The 21,658-nt window shown below is 36.2% G+C and overlaps 1 protein-coding gene across 1 annotated transcript in view; it reads left to right on the top strand.

The window, feature by feature from the left end:
* LOC150099421 (NADH dehydrogenase [ubiquinone] flavoprotein 1, mitochondrial-like) overlaps positions 1-21,658 on the top strand; it is a 242,170-nt gene that overhangs the window by 113,469 nt on the left and 107,043 nt on the right. The window contains exon 6 of the mRNA XM_090404424.1: positions 15,131-15,300. Coding sequence (XP_090260550.1) covers positions 15,131-15,300 — 170 coding nt within the window. The remainder of the gene's footprint in view (positions 1-15,130; positions 15,301-21,658) is intronic.

The raw sequence follows: 21,658 nt of genomic DNA, 5'->3' as shown, positions 1-21,658 counted from the left end.
AAGTTACCAGAGGATGTGGAAGAATGGTGGGACGTAAATAGTCGGAATATTAGAAAAATTGGAGAAGAGGTGCTCAGTATAACATCAGAAAAGGGTTGAGGATAAGGAGGCATGGTGGTGGAATGAGGAGGTGCAGTTGGAGATCAGGGAAAAGAAAGAGGCAAAGAAAAAATGGGACATGACTGAAACCAGAGCTTGCAAGGAGGCATATAGATTAGCGAAAGAAAGTGCAAAGAGAGCTGTGGCAAGGACGAAGGCGAGGGCAGTTGAAGAGGTTTATGAAGTGCTGGAGAGAAATGGTGGTGAAGCTAAGTTGTTCAGAATAGTAAAAGCTAGAGATAAGGCCTCGAAAGACATAACATCAGTTAAGCAGATAAAGGACGCCACAGAAGTAGTACTACAAGAGGAGGACAAAATCAGAGGAAGATGGGAAGAATATTTTCATAATCTACTAAATAAGGAGAATCCAAGATAGAGGTGTGAGGATGGAGAGGCAAACGAAGAATGGAAAGGCTGTGGGGGCAGACCAGATACCTGGATAAGTGTGGAGAAGCTTAGGCAGTGAGGACGTAGACATGTTATGGGATCTGATGAGGAAAATAGCCCAACAGGAAAAGATACCAAAGGAATGGAGGAAAAGCATTCTCGTTCCAATCTACAAGGGAAAAGGAGATGTTCAAGATTGTGACAACTATAGAGGGATCAAGCTGATGTCCCACACGTTGAAGATATGGGAAAGAGTAATTGAAGGAAGGATACGGCGGGAAACAAAAATTGGTGAGGAGCAGTTTGGATTTATGCCAGGAAGAGAGACAACAGATGCAATATTTGCACTAAGCCAATTGATGGAGAAATATAGGGAGATGCAGGCAGTGCTACATATGGTGTTTATAGACCTGGAAAAGGCGTACGACAGAGTGGCCAGACAGGAGGTATGGAGGTGTATGAGGAAGAAGGAGGTATCGGAAAAGTAGTTGAGGTTGGTGAAGGAGATGTTTGAGGGAGCGAAAACTCAGGTCGGGTCTAGTGTCGACATGACAGAGGGTTCCTCATTGTCATAGGGCTCCATCAGGGATCAACTCTGAGCCCCTACCTCTTTGATCTGGTCATGGATGTACTAGTGGAGGACGTCAAGCAGGAGGTGTCAGGGAGCATGATGTTGCCCATGATATTGTTCTCTGCGAATCATCCCGAGAGAAGCTTGAAAAGACCCTGGAAGAATGGAGAGAGGCATGAAAATTAACCGGGTAAAGACCGAATATATGTCAACGGGGAGTGACAAGGATATGATTATTCGACTCCGGGGTGAAAGGTTAACTTCAGGGAAGAAATTCAAGTTCCTTGGGTCGGTCGTCGAGAGGAATGGTGACCTGGATGAGGAAATACAGCACCGAATAACATGTGGCTGGATGAACTGGAGTAAGATGAGCAGGGTCCTGTGCGACAAGAGAGCGAGTTGTAAGATGAAAGGAAAGCTGTATACGATGGTGGTGAGGCTGGTGATACTCCATGGTGTGGAGACGTGGCATATAACAAAGGCATAGGAGAGGAAGATGGAGGTGGCAGAGATGCAGATGTTGAGATGGATGAGTGGTGTGACAAAGAAGGGCAGGATAAGGAATGACTACATCAGAGGGACGAACAAGGTGGGACCGATCGGTAAGAAGGTACAAGAAAGCAGGTTGAGGTGGTTTGGTCATGTAGAGAGAAGGAGTGAGGAGTATGTTGGTAAACGAGTGGAGCATATGGAGGTGGAGGGAAGGAAGAAAAGAGGCATGCCAAAACTGAGATGGAGGGATAAGGTGGCAGAGGATTTTAGGGGGAAAGGATGGAGTCGGGAAGATGCCCAGGACCGGAGAAGCTGGAAGAAGAAGATTAAAGATGGGAACGCCAACCCCGTTTAACATGACACGGGATAAGGCATAGCGAAAGAAAGAAAGAACTACTGACAGGCAGGTTGGGGGAAAGCTACCAGTTCATACACACCAAGGTTGTAGAAGACAGAAGGAAACACAAATCAGAATTGTGAACACTTAAAACTGAAATCAAACATTAAGTATTATGACAGCAATGCTCTTGAGACATCTCCCCCCCCCCCCTTAAGAGCATTCAAGGAATCAGCTGAAATGATCAGACGTCCTGAACTGTGTAAATTAAAATGAGAAATGATTCTACATCAAGTCTGGTCTTCTCTAATTCAACATGACATGACATACGTGTGGTTACCTGTAGTTTGCAGCCGACCATGAACCACAAACAACATCATAGCAAATGAGTGCTTCCATTCTTATTCCTGTTTTTTTTTTAGTTTTTCTTTCACAAAACTAGTTGAGTGGTCAATAAAACATTATTCTATCTCATGTGTTTCTTTCCTGGGGAATAAAACTGACAAAAACATTTCTAATATCTAACTGTATTCGTTTCACTTTTTATATTTTAACATTTCACAGTTGATAATTAAAAAAAAAAGTATCATTGCCCAAGAATAACATTCAGAAAATAAATTATTATTTATTTTCTTGCATCAGAGTTAACAGAATTGAGCTAGTGTGTGTATTGCATATGTGGGGATAATTTGTGTCTGCAATCTTTATTCTTCCAGCCTAACAGTGCAGAAACTAAGCATAGTTTATGTGTACCATGTGGTTGTAAATGTGTTAATTTTATTAAGTAGTAGGCTTCTGTTTTATTTTAAGTTTAAAAAATGTATTAATTTGTAAAGTTCAGAAATGATTAACAGATAAAATCACATATGCCAAAGAAATAAAAAAAATTGGGATTTTTCAAAGGAGTAGCAAACTTAAAAGCTCAACGCATGAAATGTTCAACAGAGATCTCAGATAAAGATAAAAACACTTCAACAATGATGAAATTTTTAACCAATAAAATGGCATTATTTTCAAGAATGATACTGAAACAAGTAGGTGGTGCTTCTTAAAAAAAAAAAAAAAAATCAAAATCATTGACAGCAATTTCATGAAAAGACAAAAAAAAAAAAACCTTTTTACAAATCATTTCTGAACTGGCCATTATTGATAATATATCAGTATGATCAATCATGAAATTAAATTTTATTTCAGATGGCCTAATAAGGTCAGGTTATAAGCTTCCAAAGGCTGGAAAAATGTGCTGAAATTAATTCATGATTTTATGTGCAGAAGAAAAGAGATGATGATGATGTCATTCAAAGATGTGGGAAAGTCAAGAGATAAGGTCTCCAATGGAAGAAAACTTTCCTCCTATACAGAAAGATTCAAATCAGAGAGACTGTTTATGGAATCTGCCACACTTCAAATTACTCAAACTTAAACAAATTCAACTGCACACTGCCAAAACTCTGGGAGACCATCATTGCGAGACTGTCAGCAAGTACAGATCATTGCATCCATAGAGGGCACCATTACATTCAGTCTGTGTTTCCCTGCCTACTGGTGTGCCTGCATGCACGTGCTCGTTATATCTCTTTGTGCCTATGAAGATACCTTGGTGACCAAACTGATATATTGGCTGTGTAATTTAATTAGCTAAATAAACTTAGTTAATTATTAGCTTTAGACATCTATTTTATTCCATAGAACAGTGTTTCTCAAACTTCAGATATCCGCGGACCCCTTCTTAAATTTTCATTATTACCAAGTATCCCTAATTAATTAATTAAAATGAATAAATTAATTTAAAATATTAAAAAATTAAATATTATTTTATTTGAATTTATATGTTCATATAAACAAAAAATATGATGTTTTTTAATAGAACAAACTTTATAAAGATACTATAAAGTTTTTACTTACTTGAAATAATTTATCATCAATGAGAGGAGTGAAATTGCTTATGGTGAGATAAAATTTCAGCAAAATATGGCTCTATAGTTGTTAATTTCAATCTCAGATGCGGTTCGACATCTATAATGCGATTCCTCTTCTTCGTCTTAATATCTACATGGGCCGAAAATCCAACTTCGCACAGATATGAACTTGAAAATAGAAAAATGAACCTTAGAGCTTTATCTGTTAATTCAGGAAATTCATTCTGTATTTGTAGCCAAAATGATGATAACGTATTCTTGCTGTATTTATTTTTTAGGAAACCATCAGAAGCTAGTTCTAAAAGTTGTTCTTCGTCTGTTGACCATAGACCCTTTGGCATAAATATGTTTTTATTGAAAGGGTATCTTATCCGCTCAGTATTAATGTCGAATTCAGGGAAATACTTTTCTAGATTCATTTGTAAGCTTTTTAAATGCTGCATGATAGTAATTTTCACATCATCATCAATTTATTCATTTGAACTTGCGAGCAATTCATGAACCGATGGAAATGCGTCAAATTCTCCATTACCAACCCACTTTTGCCATAACTTCATTTTTGCCAACATGGTGTTCACTTTATCTTGGACATGAAATATAGAAATTTCCTTGCCTTGTAAAGATAAATTAAGACTATTTAATACAGTAAATATATTTGTCAGGTATGCTAATTGACTGAGCCATTTCCAATTATGTAAATGCTTTTTCAATTCAAACTTTTCATCAAGAAAAACTTGTAGTTCATTCCGAAGTTCAAATAACGAGTAAGGACTTTTCCACGAGAAAGCCAACGAACATTGGTATGGAAAAGAAGTTGTGTATAGTTGCTTCCCATGTCTTTGCAAAGTTGAGAGACAAGTCTGGCGTTTAGAGGAAGGCCTATAATATAATTTATGATTTTTACAGCTTCATCAAGAACTTTTCTTAGGTCTGTAGACATCATATGTGTAGCCAAAGCCTTGCTGTGTATGTAGCAGTGTGTCGACTTTGCATTTGGTGCAACAGCTTGAATCCTTGAAACAAGCCCTTTTTTAGATCCGACTATGGATTTCGCTCCGTCCGTGCTTATTCCAACACAACTTTTCCAATCAAGCTTGTTTTGATGCATTAAGGTTTTTTTGCAATTTATACTGTTTGAATATTTCTTCTCCTGTTGTATGTTCTGGCAAGGGTTGGCAACATAAAAGGTCGTCATGAATTTTTTTGATTTTTTTCATACCTAACGAACACTAGAAGATTTGAAAAATTGGAATGTCGGTGGATTCATCTACCTGCAACGCATAATAACGACTCTTACATATATCGGATAACAACGTTTGTTTTATATTTTCAGCCATTTCAGTGATTCTTCGCTGAACGGTACTATTTGAAAGGCAAATCCAATCAAAAGATCTTTTTGCATTATCTCCGATCATAATTTCGACTATTATTTTTGCTGCAGGCTTGACCAAAGTTTCACCAATTGTTTCCGCTGCACCACTTTTTGCTGTTAATAGTGACACACGATATGAAGTTTCTAAAGCCTTCATGTTTTCAGCTCCTGACACGATCAACATCACTTTTTGAGATTCTTTTAAATTTTTTAGTTTATTTCGAAAAAATTCGACAGGTTTGTCCTTGCATTCATTATGTTTCAATTCAAAATGGCGATTTAAATTACATGGTTTCATGCTTTCATTTTTTAAAGTTTCACCACAAATTACACATAATGGAATAGGTTCCTCTTCATTTCCCATTCATGAAAATCCACATTTTCATGAATGGGAAATGAATATCGTACTTACGAAGTTTTCTCATCTTCTTCCTAGTTGGTTCTTTAGAGATGTCAGACGACACACACTTATCAATTTCACTTGATCCAGATGCAATATCAACATTTTCTTGTTGCTGACAGCTACTTGTATCTACTATGTTCCTCTCTTTTGCACATTTTAAAAATTCAGTTTTTAACCAGTGATCCATACTTAAGAATTTGAAAGCTAAAAAAAATTACCGTATTTAACGAACAGTCCTTCAATAAATGGCTAGTGAAAGCAGAACTCGAAACAGACAGCAATGGTAGGCCAGTAGAGATAAAGCAGCTATGAAGATGTTCATATGATTGGTGCAGTATTAACAAAAGATCGCGCTACTAATTGACAAAGGCAAGCCGACAGTTCATTTGAAATGCTAATTCTATTCAACCTATTCCTTATATAATATCTGAAACACATTCACTATATATTTCTTAGTTTTAACACGTTCACTCAAACAAAACCATATGTTGCTGGGGCACCATATGGTTTTGATTGTCTACTATACAGCCTTTTATGTGGGAGGAGTCATGCGATTCATTAGTTAGTTTGTTTTTATCCCATTTGTCTCTAATTGCACTGTTTGTTGAGAAAATATTACAGCCTGGAGATGTCTCTGTACCTTATTCAGTGATACAATAGGAACGTTTTACGATCTCAAACTTAAATTTTATTCCATGTGTTAATGATGCATAGCCGAAAATTGCCACAGACTGTCTGAAGACCTTTCACGGACCCCCCCCCGGGATCTGCATACCACACTTTGAGAAACACTGCCATAGAACATCAACATGAATAACCAACATCCCAACCATCCATACCACTAGAGTCTGTAGGCTATTGCTGTTGAACTTGCATGTTAATGGTATTGAGCAAGGTTTGAATGAAGATTATTATTCAGTTGTCTGCAGATGATGTAAAGTTGGGGAGAACTATGAGAAGTAAAGCTGTTGTAGCTTTTAATGAGGACTTGAATAGACTGAGTGAATGGGCACAGGAGGGAGTGGGGGAGGATGACAGTTCACTGTTGTAAAGTGAAAGGTTTTAAAGTTTGTAAAGCAAATCTGGAGGTGATAGTGGATAGGGATCTAAAATTTAGAGGAAACATTGCTAAAATTATAAAGACAGCACAACAAATTCTGGCAATGATGCAGAGGATGCTGACTTGTAGAAGTAAGGAGATTATAGTTTCCAATTGTATAAGATCTTGATTAGGTCACATATATTACTGTGTACAGATTTGTCCATATGGTTTTCAAAGGGATAAAACAGAGATTCCTTACCTTCCTTTTTAGCCAAAATCAGTTCCTTACATCCTCGTATTAAGTTTACCACGGAGATTGAAAAAGACAAGTTATCCTTTTTAGACATCCTCATCTGCTCACCTTCAGGTATTCTGACAACAACAGTTTACAGAAAACCCACTTTTACTGGATGTTACATTCTCAAACAACCTGCCCATCAACCTTATCTAAAAACAGGAATCATAAAATGTTTAATTCGATAAGCTAGAACTAATTGCTCAACTCCCCATGAATTACAGAAAGAACTTTCAACTATCAAACATCACATGAAATTAAATGGCTTCTCCAAAAAAACTACACAACATCTGTTTGATCCAATCCAATCCAGAACAACAAAGAATCAATACGTCTAGTTCCAATTTCATATATTTCTGGGATTTCAAAACCAATTTCAAGAATTCTGAAGAAATATGATTTAACAGCCACTTATATCCCTATTAACAAAATATCCACTTATTTCCCCTCTTCTAAAGATAAACGCTCAACTATGTCTCTGCTTGGTGTATATCAAGTTCCTTGTAACTGCAATCTGTCGTACTTTGGACAAACTAGATGTTCTATAGAAAAAAGAATACAAGAACATCAATCATACATTCTTCACAACAAATCCGATAAGTCTGGATTGGCACAGCCGGGATAGAGACAAGCCACAACATTCTCTGATCCAAGACTCACCTTCTGCACAGATGTCGCTATAAATTCAAATGCCTATTCAAAGAGAGTGCTGAGGCCTTACTTCAACGCCCTAACTTGGATTGAAATGATTGTATCTCCTTGTCAAAAATATGGGAAAGTTTAATATGGATAACACACTAAAAAAAAATGTATTATTATTATTTTTTTTTTGAGACTTTTAATTCTTACATTAGTCTAATGTTATCTTTAATTGAATTTATAAATTAAGATTGTTATATGAAATTGTGAATTAATACCTATAATTTATTCATCACTCTGTAATGCTTAGCAATGTAACATCACGCAGCTCATTCTACTTTTGAATGATCAATTGTTTGTATTCCACCTTGTAAAAATTGTTCCTATCAAGCCAGTGAGGATAGTCTGCTAGTTTCAGACTGAAATATTTGGCAAACATTAAAATATTCTTCAGTTAACGTGTTTATAATTCTTAATTTAATGTCACAAGTGTCTCTCAAGAATAGAATACCTTATTTGATTTCCTTACAAAATTAATTCCTTCCACCAAAAAATAAAATTCACGTTAGAGCTTGAAAAGAATAACGAATTGCCTTTTCTAGATAATAAAGAAACAAGAGAATGGACAAATCCAGCTCACAATCTATCGAAAACTAACAGACACTGGACATTAATAAATTTAGTTTAATCCTTTATCCAAGTGTTAGCAAACAAAGTTTGTGCCCAGGACTGAGGTAAGATGGTGCATCCTTTGGCAACTCGTAGCAAAGATGGACCAAGCTCTCATCACTCCTTGTCTCAGTGTCTCCCATAATGCAAAGCACATCTCCTTGTGGACATGTATACTGCTATGCATTAAGGGAAGGGCCACTACCCAGACTGGTTTCGACCTTTATTGAGGTCTCATCAGTTGGAGGCAGACCCAGAGTGGTGATACTAAGGCAGAAGCAATGGAGAGGTCATATTTACCTATACGAGTTGCCAACTGGTGTATCACCTTATTATTAAATTACTCTGGATTTAGAGAAAGATGTTGAAAGTTTATTTTTCACTTGGTTAGACTATAATAAATTTAGTTTAATCCTTTATCCAAGTGTAAGCAAACAAAGTTTGTACCTGAAAATATCTTTAGGTAAGGTGGTACATCCCTTGGCAACTCATAGCAAAGGTGACCTGCACTTCAAATCATCTCACCATATTGCACAAAAACTCAGCATAATACATATGCTTAAAAATAGAGCAACCAATATTATCTCAGAAGAAAAAGGTCTCCTTGATAAACTCACTCTCATATCTCAAACACTAGTAAAACAACGGTTAAATAGAAACCCTCCACAGCAACAACTTCCTGTCACACAATATACTTTGTCCATTGTCATCCCTTATGCAGGCTCAGTTTCAACATAAATAGCCAAACTCTCGAAGTCTTTCAACATCAGAGTTGCTCTCAAACCTGTCAAAACTATACACCGCATTTTAAGATCTCCTAAAGACATTAATGCCTTCTTTAAATACGCAGGTGTATGCAACATCCCATGTTCCTGTGGATTAAATTACATAGGCCAAACATTAAAAAGCCTGGAATTTCGAAAAAAAGAACATATAGGGACATGAACAATAACAGAACAGATACTTCAGGAGTAGCCCGTCACTTCTCAATCTCTAAACACACTATCGATTGGAATAACAGTTCCATGCCTTATATAGAAGAAGATTTTCAATGTAGAAACTTCAAAGAAGCCGCAGTTGTACTCCGTTCAGGAGAAAATCTAAACAGAAATCAAGGAATGATATTCTGAAGCACATCTGGAAAAGCCTAATAAATTCCCTCAGCTTACCAGAATTTCATTTCGCTGAAAACTATATAACATGCTCAATAAACAATGACTGAGACACCATGCTTATGATGTTACTCATCAGTTTTAATTTATTTGACTGTGTTACTCCATTCGTCTTTTTTACTAGCAAATGTTAGTGTGTACTGTTATACTTGTCCTGAAGAAGCCAGGCAGAATAGCTGGTGAAACTTGTTGACAATTTGTCTATATCATTTATTGATATCTGGTCAATGAATAAAACCAAGAAAAAACTCAAGTTTTTAATGTTTAAGTGACCAAATACAAAACAAAAAAGGAAGTTAAATTTATTTATTCAATATTTTTTTAATACAGAGCACATTAAAAAACTACTGTAATTAAGTAAAATAGAGTATAATTAATAAAGTGTAGTCTGAATTAAATTTTCACCAGCTAAAATCTATGTACAAATGTGAACTATTTACAGTCAAATTATTTTCAAACAATAATTTCTTTAGTTTATCAAATAAAATAATTTTTTTGAACTTTTTAGACTATACATCTATGCTACATTTGGCTTTGGACTTATCAAATCTCAGAATTTTTTTAGTGAAATTGTCTCCTTCTTTTGTAATTTTGTTAAACAAGATTCATAGAGAGTATTTTCATCATCATCATTATGATCATCAAATTCCTGATGAAATCCCTCAGTGCATGTGTGCTGGATAATTATGATAATACTACATGAAAAAGTTACACCATGACTAACTTCCTATCAACAATTTTCCTCCAAATCAATCTGTTATCTGTCAAGACTCTAACATTATAAGATCTAGTACCATCGATGGTGTAGCATAGAGGCAGCCAGCCTCACGCCTCCACTTAATAAGGGTGCTCATTCAGCCATATTACAGTAGGCACCATATTACAGCAACAAGATATTTTACACCTGATATAGATGCAATAGATTTATTTGAAGAATTAAAAATTCTCTCAACAATAATACAAGAGAAAAGTGGTCCTTACCAAATTTTATCATATATATATATATATATATATATATATATATATATATATATATATATATATAGCAAGTGCAGAAAAAAATTTTCCAAGCTTAAACTGATTAAAAATTATTTGCGAACAGCAATGACCCAAGAAAGATTGGTTGGTTTAGCAACTACATCGACAGAGGCAGACATAGCTTATAATTTAAATTTAGAAGAGCTTAAAAACAGTTTTATTGTGTTATATCCCTGTAGAACAAACATTTAATTAATATTATTATGAAATTGTTTTGCATTAATGTTTCTCTTGTAATAAAAACAAAATAGAAATTGGAGATTTTCTTATATTTTTGTCTAATAATCCACCAGGAGCAATGATTAATTGTTTGCCTCAGGGCGCAATCTAGTCTAAGGCACTTTTTTAGTGTATCAATCCACCTATATTTTGGTCTTCCCGTGGATGTTTTTTCTTCAAACCTGGCATAGAACAATTGTTTTGCTAAGAAACTATGACACATTTTAGGAATGTTAGTCAAATGGGTAATATTTATTATCCTACTAGTTTCACCGATTTTTGCTATCGGCATCGTCAGGGATACGATTGGTAAGTGATATGAAGGTAACAGACTAGGTTTTAACTGACAGTTCTAATTCGTACAAAATTAGTACAGTGCGAGACAATGCGCATGTCTCGGGAACATGATTTATTTGTTATAAGACATAATGTAATTGGTATGAAAGTTCATTTCTTTGCTGTTTAGTGATCTAATTAAAGTTTTCCAAATTTCCTGTAGGATTAGACCTTGATTCTTATTTAGATTTCCTGTTAAACGGGCAACCATAGCAGCCTCCTTGAAGGTTCTGGAATGGTAGTTCTCTTCTATATAGGGCATATGACTCTTATCCCACTCAATAAGATGGTTGGTGGAGGCAAAGTGGGAAGAAAGGCCTGAGATATCTTGTCTGTTGTTTCTAACATAGCCTATATGCTCCTTCTGTCTCGTTTCGAAGCTTCTAGAGGTCTGACCAATGTAATTAACACCACAGGAACAAGGTATATTATATACTCCAGAGTACTTGTAGAACGGATGAGGGTATTTTGGTGATCTTAAAAATGAACTATTACATGGAATGACAAACTGGCCTATAGACTTAATGAGAAAGCTAAAATCCATGCACCCATTGACTTCAAGATTATATGGCGTTCCTAAAATACATAAAGAAGGTACACCATTATGTCCAATAGTTGATGGAATCTATTCTCCAACTTACAAACTGTCTAAATATCTAGCCAAGATTTTACAACAACACATTCACAACTCGGATACTTATATCAAAAACTCACAACATTTTATTGAAAAATTAAAAAACATTCCTGTCTCTCAAGATGATATACTAGCAAGCCTTGACATCACATCTCTGTTTACAAACATCCCAGTTGTGGAAGTCATCAGCATCTTAGACAACTTGTTTCCAAGAAACATCACTACGTTGTTCAATCATTATTTAACTTCGAACTATTTTGTTTGGCAAAAAATTGTATACAAACAACTTACCGGATTTGCCATGGGTAGCCCCCTCTCTCCTTCTTGTGCTGACTTATTCATGGAAGACCTAGAAGATAAAATGTTATCTCAAATTACCCCAAAACCTAAAACTTGGTACAGATATGTAGATGACATCTTTATCATAAGAAAGAAGAACTAATGGATTATCTCAACCAAATCAATAGTTTCCACCATACCATCAAATTCACCTTATGAATTGAAAAAGATGAAAAACTTCCATTTCTAGACATCCTAATAAAGAAACAAACCAATAACAGTATCAACCTGTCTGTGTATAGAAAACTTATGAATACTGGACTTCACCTCCATTCTAACTCGTCACATCATATATCCCAGAAACTTAGCATTATTCATATCTTAAGAAAAGAGCTATACAGTACACCACAGACCAAGATGACTTACAAGAAGAATTAACTACAATATCCAGAGAGCTATCCTTAAATGGTTATCCTAAAAGACTCTGCAACAAGATTCTCTTTTCGGATATAACACAAAGACAACATGATGACACCCAATACATCAGTACTATAACTATTCCATTTGTCAGCAGCATTTCCAAAAAATTGGCTATCCTTTTAAAACCACACAATATTAGAGTAGCATTCAAGCCGGTCAATACTATTCGGAAATTTTTAAGATCACCAAAAGACCCTCATCCATTCTACAATTACTCTGGAGTATATAATATACTGTGTTCCTGTGGTGTTAATTACATTGGTCAGACCTCTAGAAGCTTCGAAACGAGACAGAAGGAGCATATAGGCTATGTTAGAAACAATAGACAAGATATCTCAGGCCTTTCTTCCCACTTTGCCTCCACCAACCATCTTATTGAGTGGGATAAGAGTCACATGCCCTATATAGAAAATAACTACCATTCCAGAACATTCAAGGAGGCTGCTATGGTTGCCCGTTTAACAGGAAATCTAAATAAGAATCAAGGTCTAATCCCACAGGAAATTTGGAAAACTTTAATTAGATCACTAAACAGCAAAGAAATGAACTTTCATACCAATTACATTATGTCTTGTAACAAATAAATCATGTTCCTGAGACACGCACATTGTCTTGCACTGTACTAATTTTGTATGAATTAGAACTGTCAGTTAAAACCTAGTCTGTTACCTTCATATCGCTTACCAATTGTATTCCTGAAGATGCCGATAGCAAAAACCGGTAAAACTAGTAGGATAATAAATATTACCCACTTGACTAACATTCCTAAAATGTGTCATAGTTTCTTATACAAGTAGTCAAGAAAGAAAATCACACAATTGTTTTGCTAATTTTTCCTCTCCCATTCTATTTAAGTAACCATACCACCTCAGATTAGCTCTACTAACACATTCCTGGATGCTAACAGTGTCGAGTTCTTTCCTGATATCCTCATTTTTAATAATATGATATTACCATTGATTCCATCTGTTCACACCCCTAATCTTACTCAGAACTCTCACATCAGAGATCTCCAGTGTTTTATTTCTAACCCACTCTGAGATCCATAAGTTAAAATTGGTTTGAACACTGTCTTGTATACAGCTAATTTAGTGTTTTCACTAATTTCTTTCTTATTCCATATGAATTTATTCAGCTGACTTCCTACTTATCAGCTTTACTAATTCTGTTGTCTTTTGCCATCTTTACTAAAAATTATACCTAAATAGCTGAAATGTTTTACTTGTTCTATGGGTTCATCATTCATGATACAATTGAGGTTTTCTATGTTTTTTCCTCTTTTCATTGTTGATTTTCATACGAGATTTATTACAAGAGTTATTCAGTTTAGTTAGGGAATCTTGCAAATGTGTTGGATTTATTCAGAAGTATAACATCATCTGCATAGAGTGAACAGCTAAGATTAACATCGCTAGTTTTAATATCATATTCAATATCACTTTACTTCATAATGTGATCCACATAGATAATAACAGTGGACATAATGTGCATCCTTGTTGCACACCTGATTTAACATCAAACCATCTTCATGTACTTCCTTCAATTCTAACTGCTGACTTACAGCATAAATAGAGACAATGTATTGCTCGATATGATGTCTCATTTACACTATATAACTACTGTTTTGAAGGGCTTTCCTCTTGGCACCTTGTCATATATTTTTTGCAGATCAACAAAACTTAAATGCAAATCCTGTTGGGTTCCTGAGAGTTGGAAGCTCTATAACATAAAAATTAAGTAATGACTCCACCAATAGGAAGCAACAGAGATACCCCAAAGACAGAAACACCTAACCGGCATGACATAGCCTCCACTTCCCCTATGAGCTCCAAAGACAATGCACTGTCAAAACGGCTCACACTTCGTTACTCCCACCCCTGATAATATCCTTCCCATTCCCAAAAATTTCTATTCCCCCCTCCCCCCCAAAAAAAGTATTCTCTGCCCATGTTTAACACATTCGCTGCCACGCTACTTCGGCATAGTCTGTTCCCGTACACCGAGCAATTTCACTTCTTCAAGGGTCAGTATGGTAATCTCGTTGCTGGCGGTAAGCGTGATACGAGTATACTCGTTGCTGGCTTGTGTAGCTCATATATGAACTACGAGTGTACACTGTGAGTATACTCGTAGTTGGCTTGTGCAGAGCTCCTACCATCTATGAGTATACACAGTTTTGCTGCTAGCTCCACAAGCCAAGCATTTTCACTTCTTCAAGGTCAGTACGGTAATCTCGTTGCTGGCGGTAAGCGTCATACGAGTATACTCGTAGCTGGCTTGTGTAGCTCATATATGAACTACGAGTATACGAGTGAACGTGTTAATAATATTAAAAAAAACAGGTTTTTTTTTTTTTTTTTCAAAAAGTTCGCATACCCCTTGCCTCACCAATAATTCTCCCACATTTCTTTATCCCCACATTTCCCACTCCCCCTTCTTTTCAATCATTCTTCTTTCCTTTAACAGCAGACGAATATATATTGCCACACGCCGGGATGCTGCTGAATAAGAAGACAGCCAGCAACATCCTACAAAGGTATGTCTGAATTATTCCTCCTATATATTCTTCATATATCTGTCTATATAAAACACCAGTATTGCCCTAAAATTTGAGTAAAAAGCCAATGATGTGGGGCACTCCTAAACAAAAATAGGCTAAATAGCCATAAAAATAATAATTACATCTTCTATTGTTATACACCATGTATAAATAGATACTAAAATGTATGTGCATCTCTTTTGTTTAGCTTATATTTACATTCGTGGAGAATTCTACAATGAAGCTTCAAACATCCAGATTGCAATTAGGGAAGCTTATGAATCTGGTCTAATAGGAAAAAATGCCTGTGGAAGCGGTTATGATTTCGATGTATATGTGCATCGTGGTGCTGGAGCCTATATATGTGGAGAAGAAACGGTGGGTGCTGAGTGAAATTGATTTGCAATCTAATGTTTATGGACCATTGCATGCCATTTCTCTTAAGGGAAATTTCCTTGGTAATTCTATAATTGGATACCAGTTGGTATCCAGTTATAGAATTGGATAAAAAACCTGTAGCATATCAGTGCTGAGTGTGAATAAAAGGGCAGCAAGAAAGAAGAAATTTGTTGATGTATTTTGAATAGCTGAAGGTTACAGTATTATAGGAAGGGAAGACTGTTCCAGAGAACAGAGGTAGATAGAATGAAAGAAGAGTAGAAGTTGTTGTGATAAGTTTAGAAGTGATGTTGACCAGCAGCTACTCTCATTCTTAAAGTTTTGGAGAAAAGTAGAGGAAATGGAAGACGTTTCTCTGAGTCCAGTTAAGATCATTATATTCATTATAATAAATGCACACATAATAGGCATTGGTAAGACATACCCAGCATACCATGATACTTTAAGAATGAGAGCTAGCTGCTGGTCAACATCCACTTCTAAAATTGTTGATTAATTTTAACGGTATAGATGAGAACACAGACTGATAAGAAAATAACTATTTATTAACTTATTGCTGGTATATTCTATCCATATTCTATCTTCAGAGCACAAAAACAGTTTGCAACAGTACACGAGACAATTATAATCCTGTATAACATTGGGACTAGTTTGAAGAATTGTTGCAATATGCAACACAAAGATTTAAGTCCTAATTAGGTGATATCTGTGTTTAAAAAAAATAAAATAAAACAGAGAGAGAAAGCAGGTATTAATTTGGTCTTAAGATGACGGTCTCCCAAATATCTTTGGCAAATTTATACAGCCATACTTGTTGAAGTTTGGAATATGTTTCAAGGCTTCTGTTGATTCCAGGAGCAACAGAAGCTTTGAAACATACTCCAAACCTCAACAAGTATGGCTGTTTAAATTTGTCAAAGATGGCACCTAATTAGGACTTTAGTCTTTGTGTTGCATGTTACAATTCTTCAAACTACTCCCAATGTTATACTGGATTATGGTTGTTTTGTGTACTGTTACAAACTATTTTTGTGCTCTGACGATGCTGGATAGAATACCAGTGAAATATTGGCAATAAGTTAATAAATAGTTATTTTCTTATCAGTCTGTGTTCTCATCTATACTGTTAAAAATAATCAACATGTATGACGAACACTTTTGAGACTTCCCACACGTTTGAGACTTCTAAAATTATCACACCAACTTATACTCCTCTTTCATCCATCTACCTCTGTTTTCTGGAACAGTCTTCCCTTAAAACTATAACCTTCAGTTGTTCAACAGATATCAATAAATTTCTTCTTTCTACCTACCTACCCTTTTACCCACACTCAGCACTGATATGCTATAGGTCTTTTGATCTTTCATTTGTGGGCAAAATTAAAAAATAAAAAAATATTACTCATAGGAATACTCAAAAAACTTATGCATGATTTGGTACCTGATTGATCGAATAACAGTCCTATATATGTATGTATGTATGTATATCTTTAGATTACTTTTGAAATTATAATTGCAGTTGCAAAGATTTGATTGCGCCATTTGAAATAGTCCAGGAGGAAAAGCAGCTTTCTTTCAATTTAGAAAGCCGCTTAGTTGTATAGAAAATGACACAGTACTCCTCCTGAATACTGTTGTTGCTTCTTGCTGTTAGATAACTGCAGCAATAATACTGAGATGAGATCCATTGCAACTCACACTTCTGTATGATATTCTATATGATTTTATTTCACGTGCAGGCTGTGTAGAAGATATAGATGCGAGTTTTTAAATGTGTGGGATGTTTGATGGCAGGAATGACTTGTATAAGAAGGATGGCCTGCACTTGAATTCATTTGGCATCAGAAGCCTGGAGAAATTATTTCTTGGTATGAGACCTAACGCAGAGAGTCAGGGAAACTAGATCATCAAGGGAGGAATGGTAAAAATGTGTGTGTGAAAGTTCAACTATGGTATGCAAACGTGATAAAGATATGAATGTCTACAAATATGGTTATGTATGTGGCAAAGGGGTGGAAAAATATGCTTTGGGTTAAGACCTTAAGTATGTCTGGGGAGGGAAAAGAGAAAATTCTAGAACAAGACCAAATAGATTGCATATCTAATTATAAGAATAGGCTAGGTTGTAATTTATTATGTCTATACACAAACGCCAGGAGCATGAGAAACAAAGGGGTTGAGTTCGTTGCTTTATTGAATACGATGTGGCATAAGATTGTTGGCATTAGTGAAACCTGGCTATCAGAATCAGATATGGTGAGTGGGATCAAGTGTAATGGGTATACTATTTTTAGGCATGAGAGAAGAGATAGAAGAGGAAGTGGAGTGCTTCTAATGATATCAGATGACTTCAGTCCAGTTAGGGTAGAAACACAAGAAAACAATGGTAACAATGTCCCATGTAGCAGTGAGTTTGGTCTGGTATGAAGTGGAGGTTAACAGAAAGAAATATATGGTGGGGTGTTGTTACACACCTGGTGGCTCAGTTGCAGGGAACAAAGAAATGCATTGCCAATTTAGCTTTATGGTACTAAACAAGTGATCATTATGGGGACTTTAATTTTCCAAACATTGATTGGGTAGAAGAGAAATCTCATGATAAGAATGAAGAGGAATTTACTGAATTGTTGCGAGACAACTTTCTCAAGCAGCATATGAAAGAAGGAACTTGAGGTCAAAGAGTGTTGAATTTGTTCATAGCATCAGGAGGGATCTCTGTTAAGAATATGGCTATTTTACCACCAGTTGGTGACAGTGATCATGTTATTCTTTCTTGAGAAGCATTTAATTATATGATGTTCCCATTAGAACAGATTACATGCTAAACTACTAAGCTAGAAATTATGATAGACTTAGGAGAATACTATCTTTGGTTCCATGGTATCAGTTACTGAATGGGAATATTTGAAAAAGTGCTTAAATGAGGCAGTATCTTAATGTATCTGTAGTGTTCAAAAAATAAATAGGTTGGTAGTGAAATGGATGTGTAACCTTATTGAGCAAGAGATTCACATGAAGAAGATGACGTGGAAATAATATTGTAAGAATAAGAGTAAGAGGAGTTATGAAATACAGTTACACCCCGAGTTACGTAACATGCGACTTACGTAAATTTGCAGTTACTTAATAAATCTACTAGCGCGTATGAACACGTTTGCGGCTTTGCGCAGGTGCATCTTTGACAGCCTTATTGCAGCACAATATAAATGCCTCATGCTGTTAGCTCAATCACTTGTTATCACTGCTAGTTTCATTGTTTTTTTTTTACCCTTAAAATGGAATGCAAACGCAAAACCGAATGTACTGATAATAAATCTAAAAAACGAAGGTCTGCAATTACTTTAGAAGAAAAGTTGAAAATAATTCGTATGTATGAAGGCAGGAAAATTCTATCAACAATAGCTCAGGAAATAAATCGACCTATTTTGACAGCGAATGCAATAACGAAGGATAGAGTTTGCATTGTTGAAAGCACGAAAGGTGCGGTAGCATTGAAGGGTATAATTATTACCAAGAAGAGGCTGGGTTCTATTGTAAAAAATAATGTAAGACAGCGGTATGAATAGCCATTGAACATTTTATTGTATGCATGTAATTTACAAAATCGAATTTTATGTATAAAATTTGAGTTACGTAAAGGTTTATGGAACGCATTACTTACCGTCACTCGGGGTGTAACTGTATATAAAGCACAGGCCAGAAAAATAAGTATTGTGTGGAAAACTAAATCATAGTATGAAAAGAAATTGGCTATGCAGGCTAAAGGCAATCCAAAAGAATTTTATCATTATGCCTCAAGCAAAAAGAAAGAATGAATATGGAAGAATAACTTTATTGAATGCAGATGGTACTCTAGTGTCAGAAGCTAATGAGATTGCTTAATTAATGAGTGCTCCCTTTGATAAGATATATCAACCAGGTGTATGCAACATGGTGCACAGTGCTACTGCTATATTGGATAAAGAGTTAGAGGTTCATGAAAATGAAGTTGAAGAGCTGTTGCATAACCTGGATAAGAATTTGTCTTTAGGGGCAGATGGAATATCAACCAGTTTGCTAAAGGAATATTCAGCCGAATTGGCTAGGCCTTTGACAGCCTTTCACACATTTGTATAACTTGAGTCTCAGCTCAGGAATGATACCACTGGAATGGAAAGAATGTTTGATAGTTCCATTGTACAAGGGTGGTGCAAAAATTGATGTGTCTAACTACTGACCTATCAGTATCTCTGGTGTGGTAGTAAAGATTTTAGAGAAGTTGATAAGAGCTGCATACAGAAATGGGTAGAAAAACAAGCCATACTCTGAAAATAGAAGCATGGGTTTACTAAAGGGAAGGTCATGTTTTAGCAATTTACTCATATTTTATAACAATCTTATGGCCGATTTGGATAAAGGGAATGGATACACTATGATAATGTTGGATTTTTCTAAGGCATTTGATAGGATACCACACGAAAGGCTGTTGCATTAACTGGAGAATATGAGATTGGATTATAATCTCTTGACTTGGATCAGGGGATGTTGAAAGATAGATATCAAAAAGTGGTATACACTGGATGTGAATCTGCCAGATTTAAGGTGACCAGTGGTGTATCTCAGGGTTTGGTCCTTGGGCCATTATTGTTCAGTCTGTACATTAGTGACCGGGCAGGTTCTAACTTCAGATGTGCAATTGTTTGCTGATAATGCAAAGATAGGTAGCGCAATCAGGGATGCTACTGATATTCAGCCCTTAAAAATTGATTTGAATAAGCTGGAAATTTGGGCAAATGAAAATGGCTGTCAATTTAATGTTAGTAAGTGTAAAGTTATGCACTTTGTCACGGTTAGAATTCCAACGGCATATTATATTAGTGGAGTTATGCTACAAGAAATTGAGGAGGCAAGGGATCTTGGTTTATTGGTGGATAGGAATTTGAAGTTCAAAGGTCACACCTCAAAAATTGCAAATACAACACAGAAGATAATTGTGATGCTAAAGCAAACTTTGACATGTAAAGATAAGGTAGTCATTCTGCCTCTTTGCTATGCGCAGATTTGGTCTCCTGGGTTCCAAGGGGATAAAGAAGCTGTGGAAAGGGTGCAAAGAAGAGTTATTATTATTATTATTCAGGCCTCCATGGAGTCAAAAGACTCATCGTGGGAGGTCCTTCCTAAGAAACACAAAGTCTATCATACCACTCTTTGAACTCGTTGACTGTTCTCGCTCTCACCACTCCATCAGGCAATGCATTCCATGGTTCAACCACCCTCCATGCAAAGAAACCGCTCCTCAACCTCTTTCTCACAGTTTCCTTTCGTAACTTCCAGGGATGGCCTCTTGTCATCATCCCTTCCCGCTATTCAACCAAGCGAAAGAACTCCCCAGTGTCAACCCTTTAACCACCTCTCAACAGTTTAAAAGTCTCAATCATATCACCTCTCCTTCTTCTATCCACCAAACTCTGTAATCCACATTCCCTCAGCCGATCCTCATAACTATCATTGTACACTCCTGAAACCATCTTTGTTATCCACCTTTGTACCCTTTCCACAGTTAATTTATCCCCTTCAAATCCTGGGGACCAAATCTGAGAACAATAGTCCAAGTGTGGTCTGATCAGTGTCTTATACAACGGAATGATAACTTTTTTATCTCTGCAGGTCAGCGTCCTTCTCATTATTGATAACTAATATTTAAGGAATTGACAGCGTATACTAGAAATATAGATTAAATGAACTTTAATTTATACTTTCCGATATTTCGGCGAACGTCACGTTGCCATCTTCTTGGGAACTTACTACTAAGACACGTGCACACAAGTACTAATAACAGCAAATGAGACTAAAGCTAGGAAGCTAGCGTTTTCCTAAAGTCCTGATGGTGCCCCCTGGCGGGCTATATCGGTAGTTCTTGGCCTTTGGGCTGAAGTTCTTCTGATAAACGTTTCCCAAATTTGGGGCAGTCTCATGCATCCAAATTTGTTGAGGTTTGGCATGTTCCTAAGGGCTGAGGCTGATTCCATGAATAGTCTTTCATACTTGAACTTGCTGCGGTGTATTACTGTGGCTTTCTTCCATCTTATTCTGTGGCGAGTATCCAGAGCATGGTCTGCAAGCCCAGAGTGGCTGTACTGGTGAAATCAGATGTAATCCTTGTGTTCTGATATTCTGATATTTGCTGTCCTGCCTGTTTGGCCAAAGTAGGACAGTTTACAGCTGCAAGGGACCTGGTATACCCCAGGTAGGTCTAGGGGAAGTGGTTGGTCTTTGGTGGAGCGGATAAGGGATGCCAGTTTTCTATGTGGTCTGTAACAAGTGGTCAAGTCATGTTTTTTTAAGATTTTATTGATTT

This window comes from Typopeltis vanoorti, chromosome 14 (genome assembly GCF_054136105.1).
Source record: "Typopeltis vanoorti isolate ZY-2024b chromosome 14, IOZ_Tvanoo_1.0, whole genome shotgun sequence".
NCBI classification, from domain to species: Eukaryota; Metazoa; Arthropoda; class Arachnida; order Uropygi; family Thelyphonidae; genus Typopeltis; species Typopeltis vanoorti.
The sequence above is the reverse complement of the archived record's forward strand: the minus strand, read 5'-3'. Positions and strand labels throughout refer to the sequence as shown.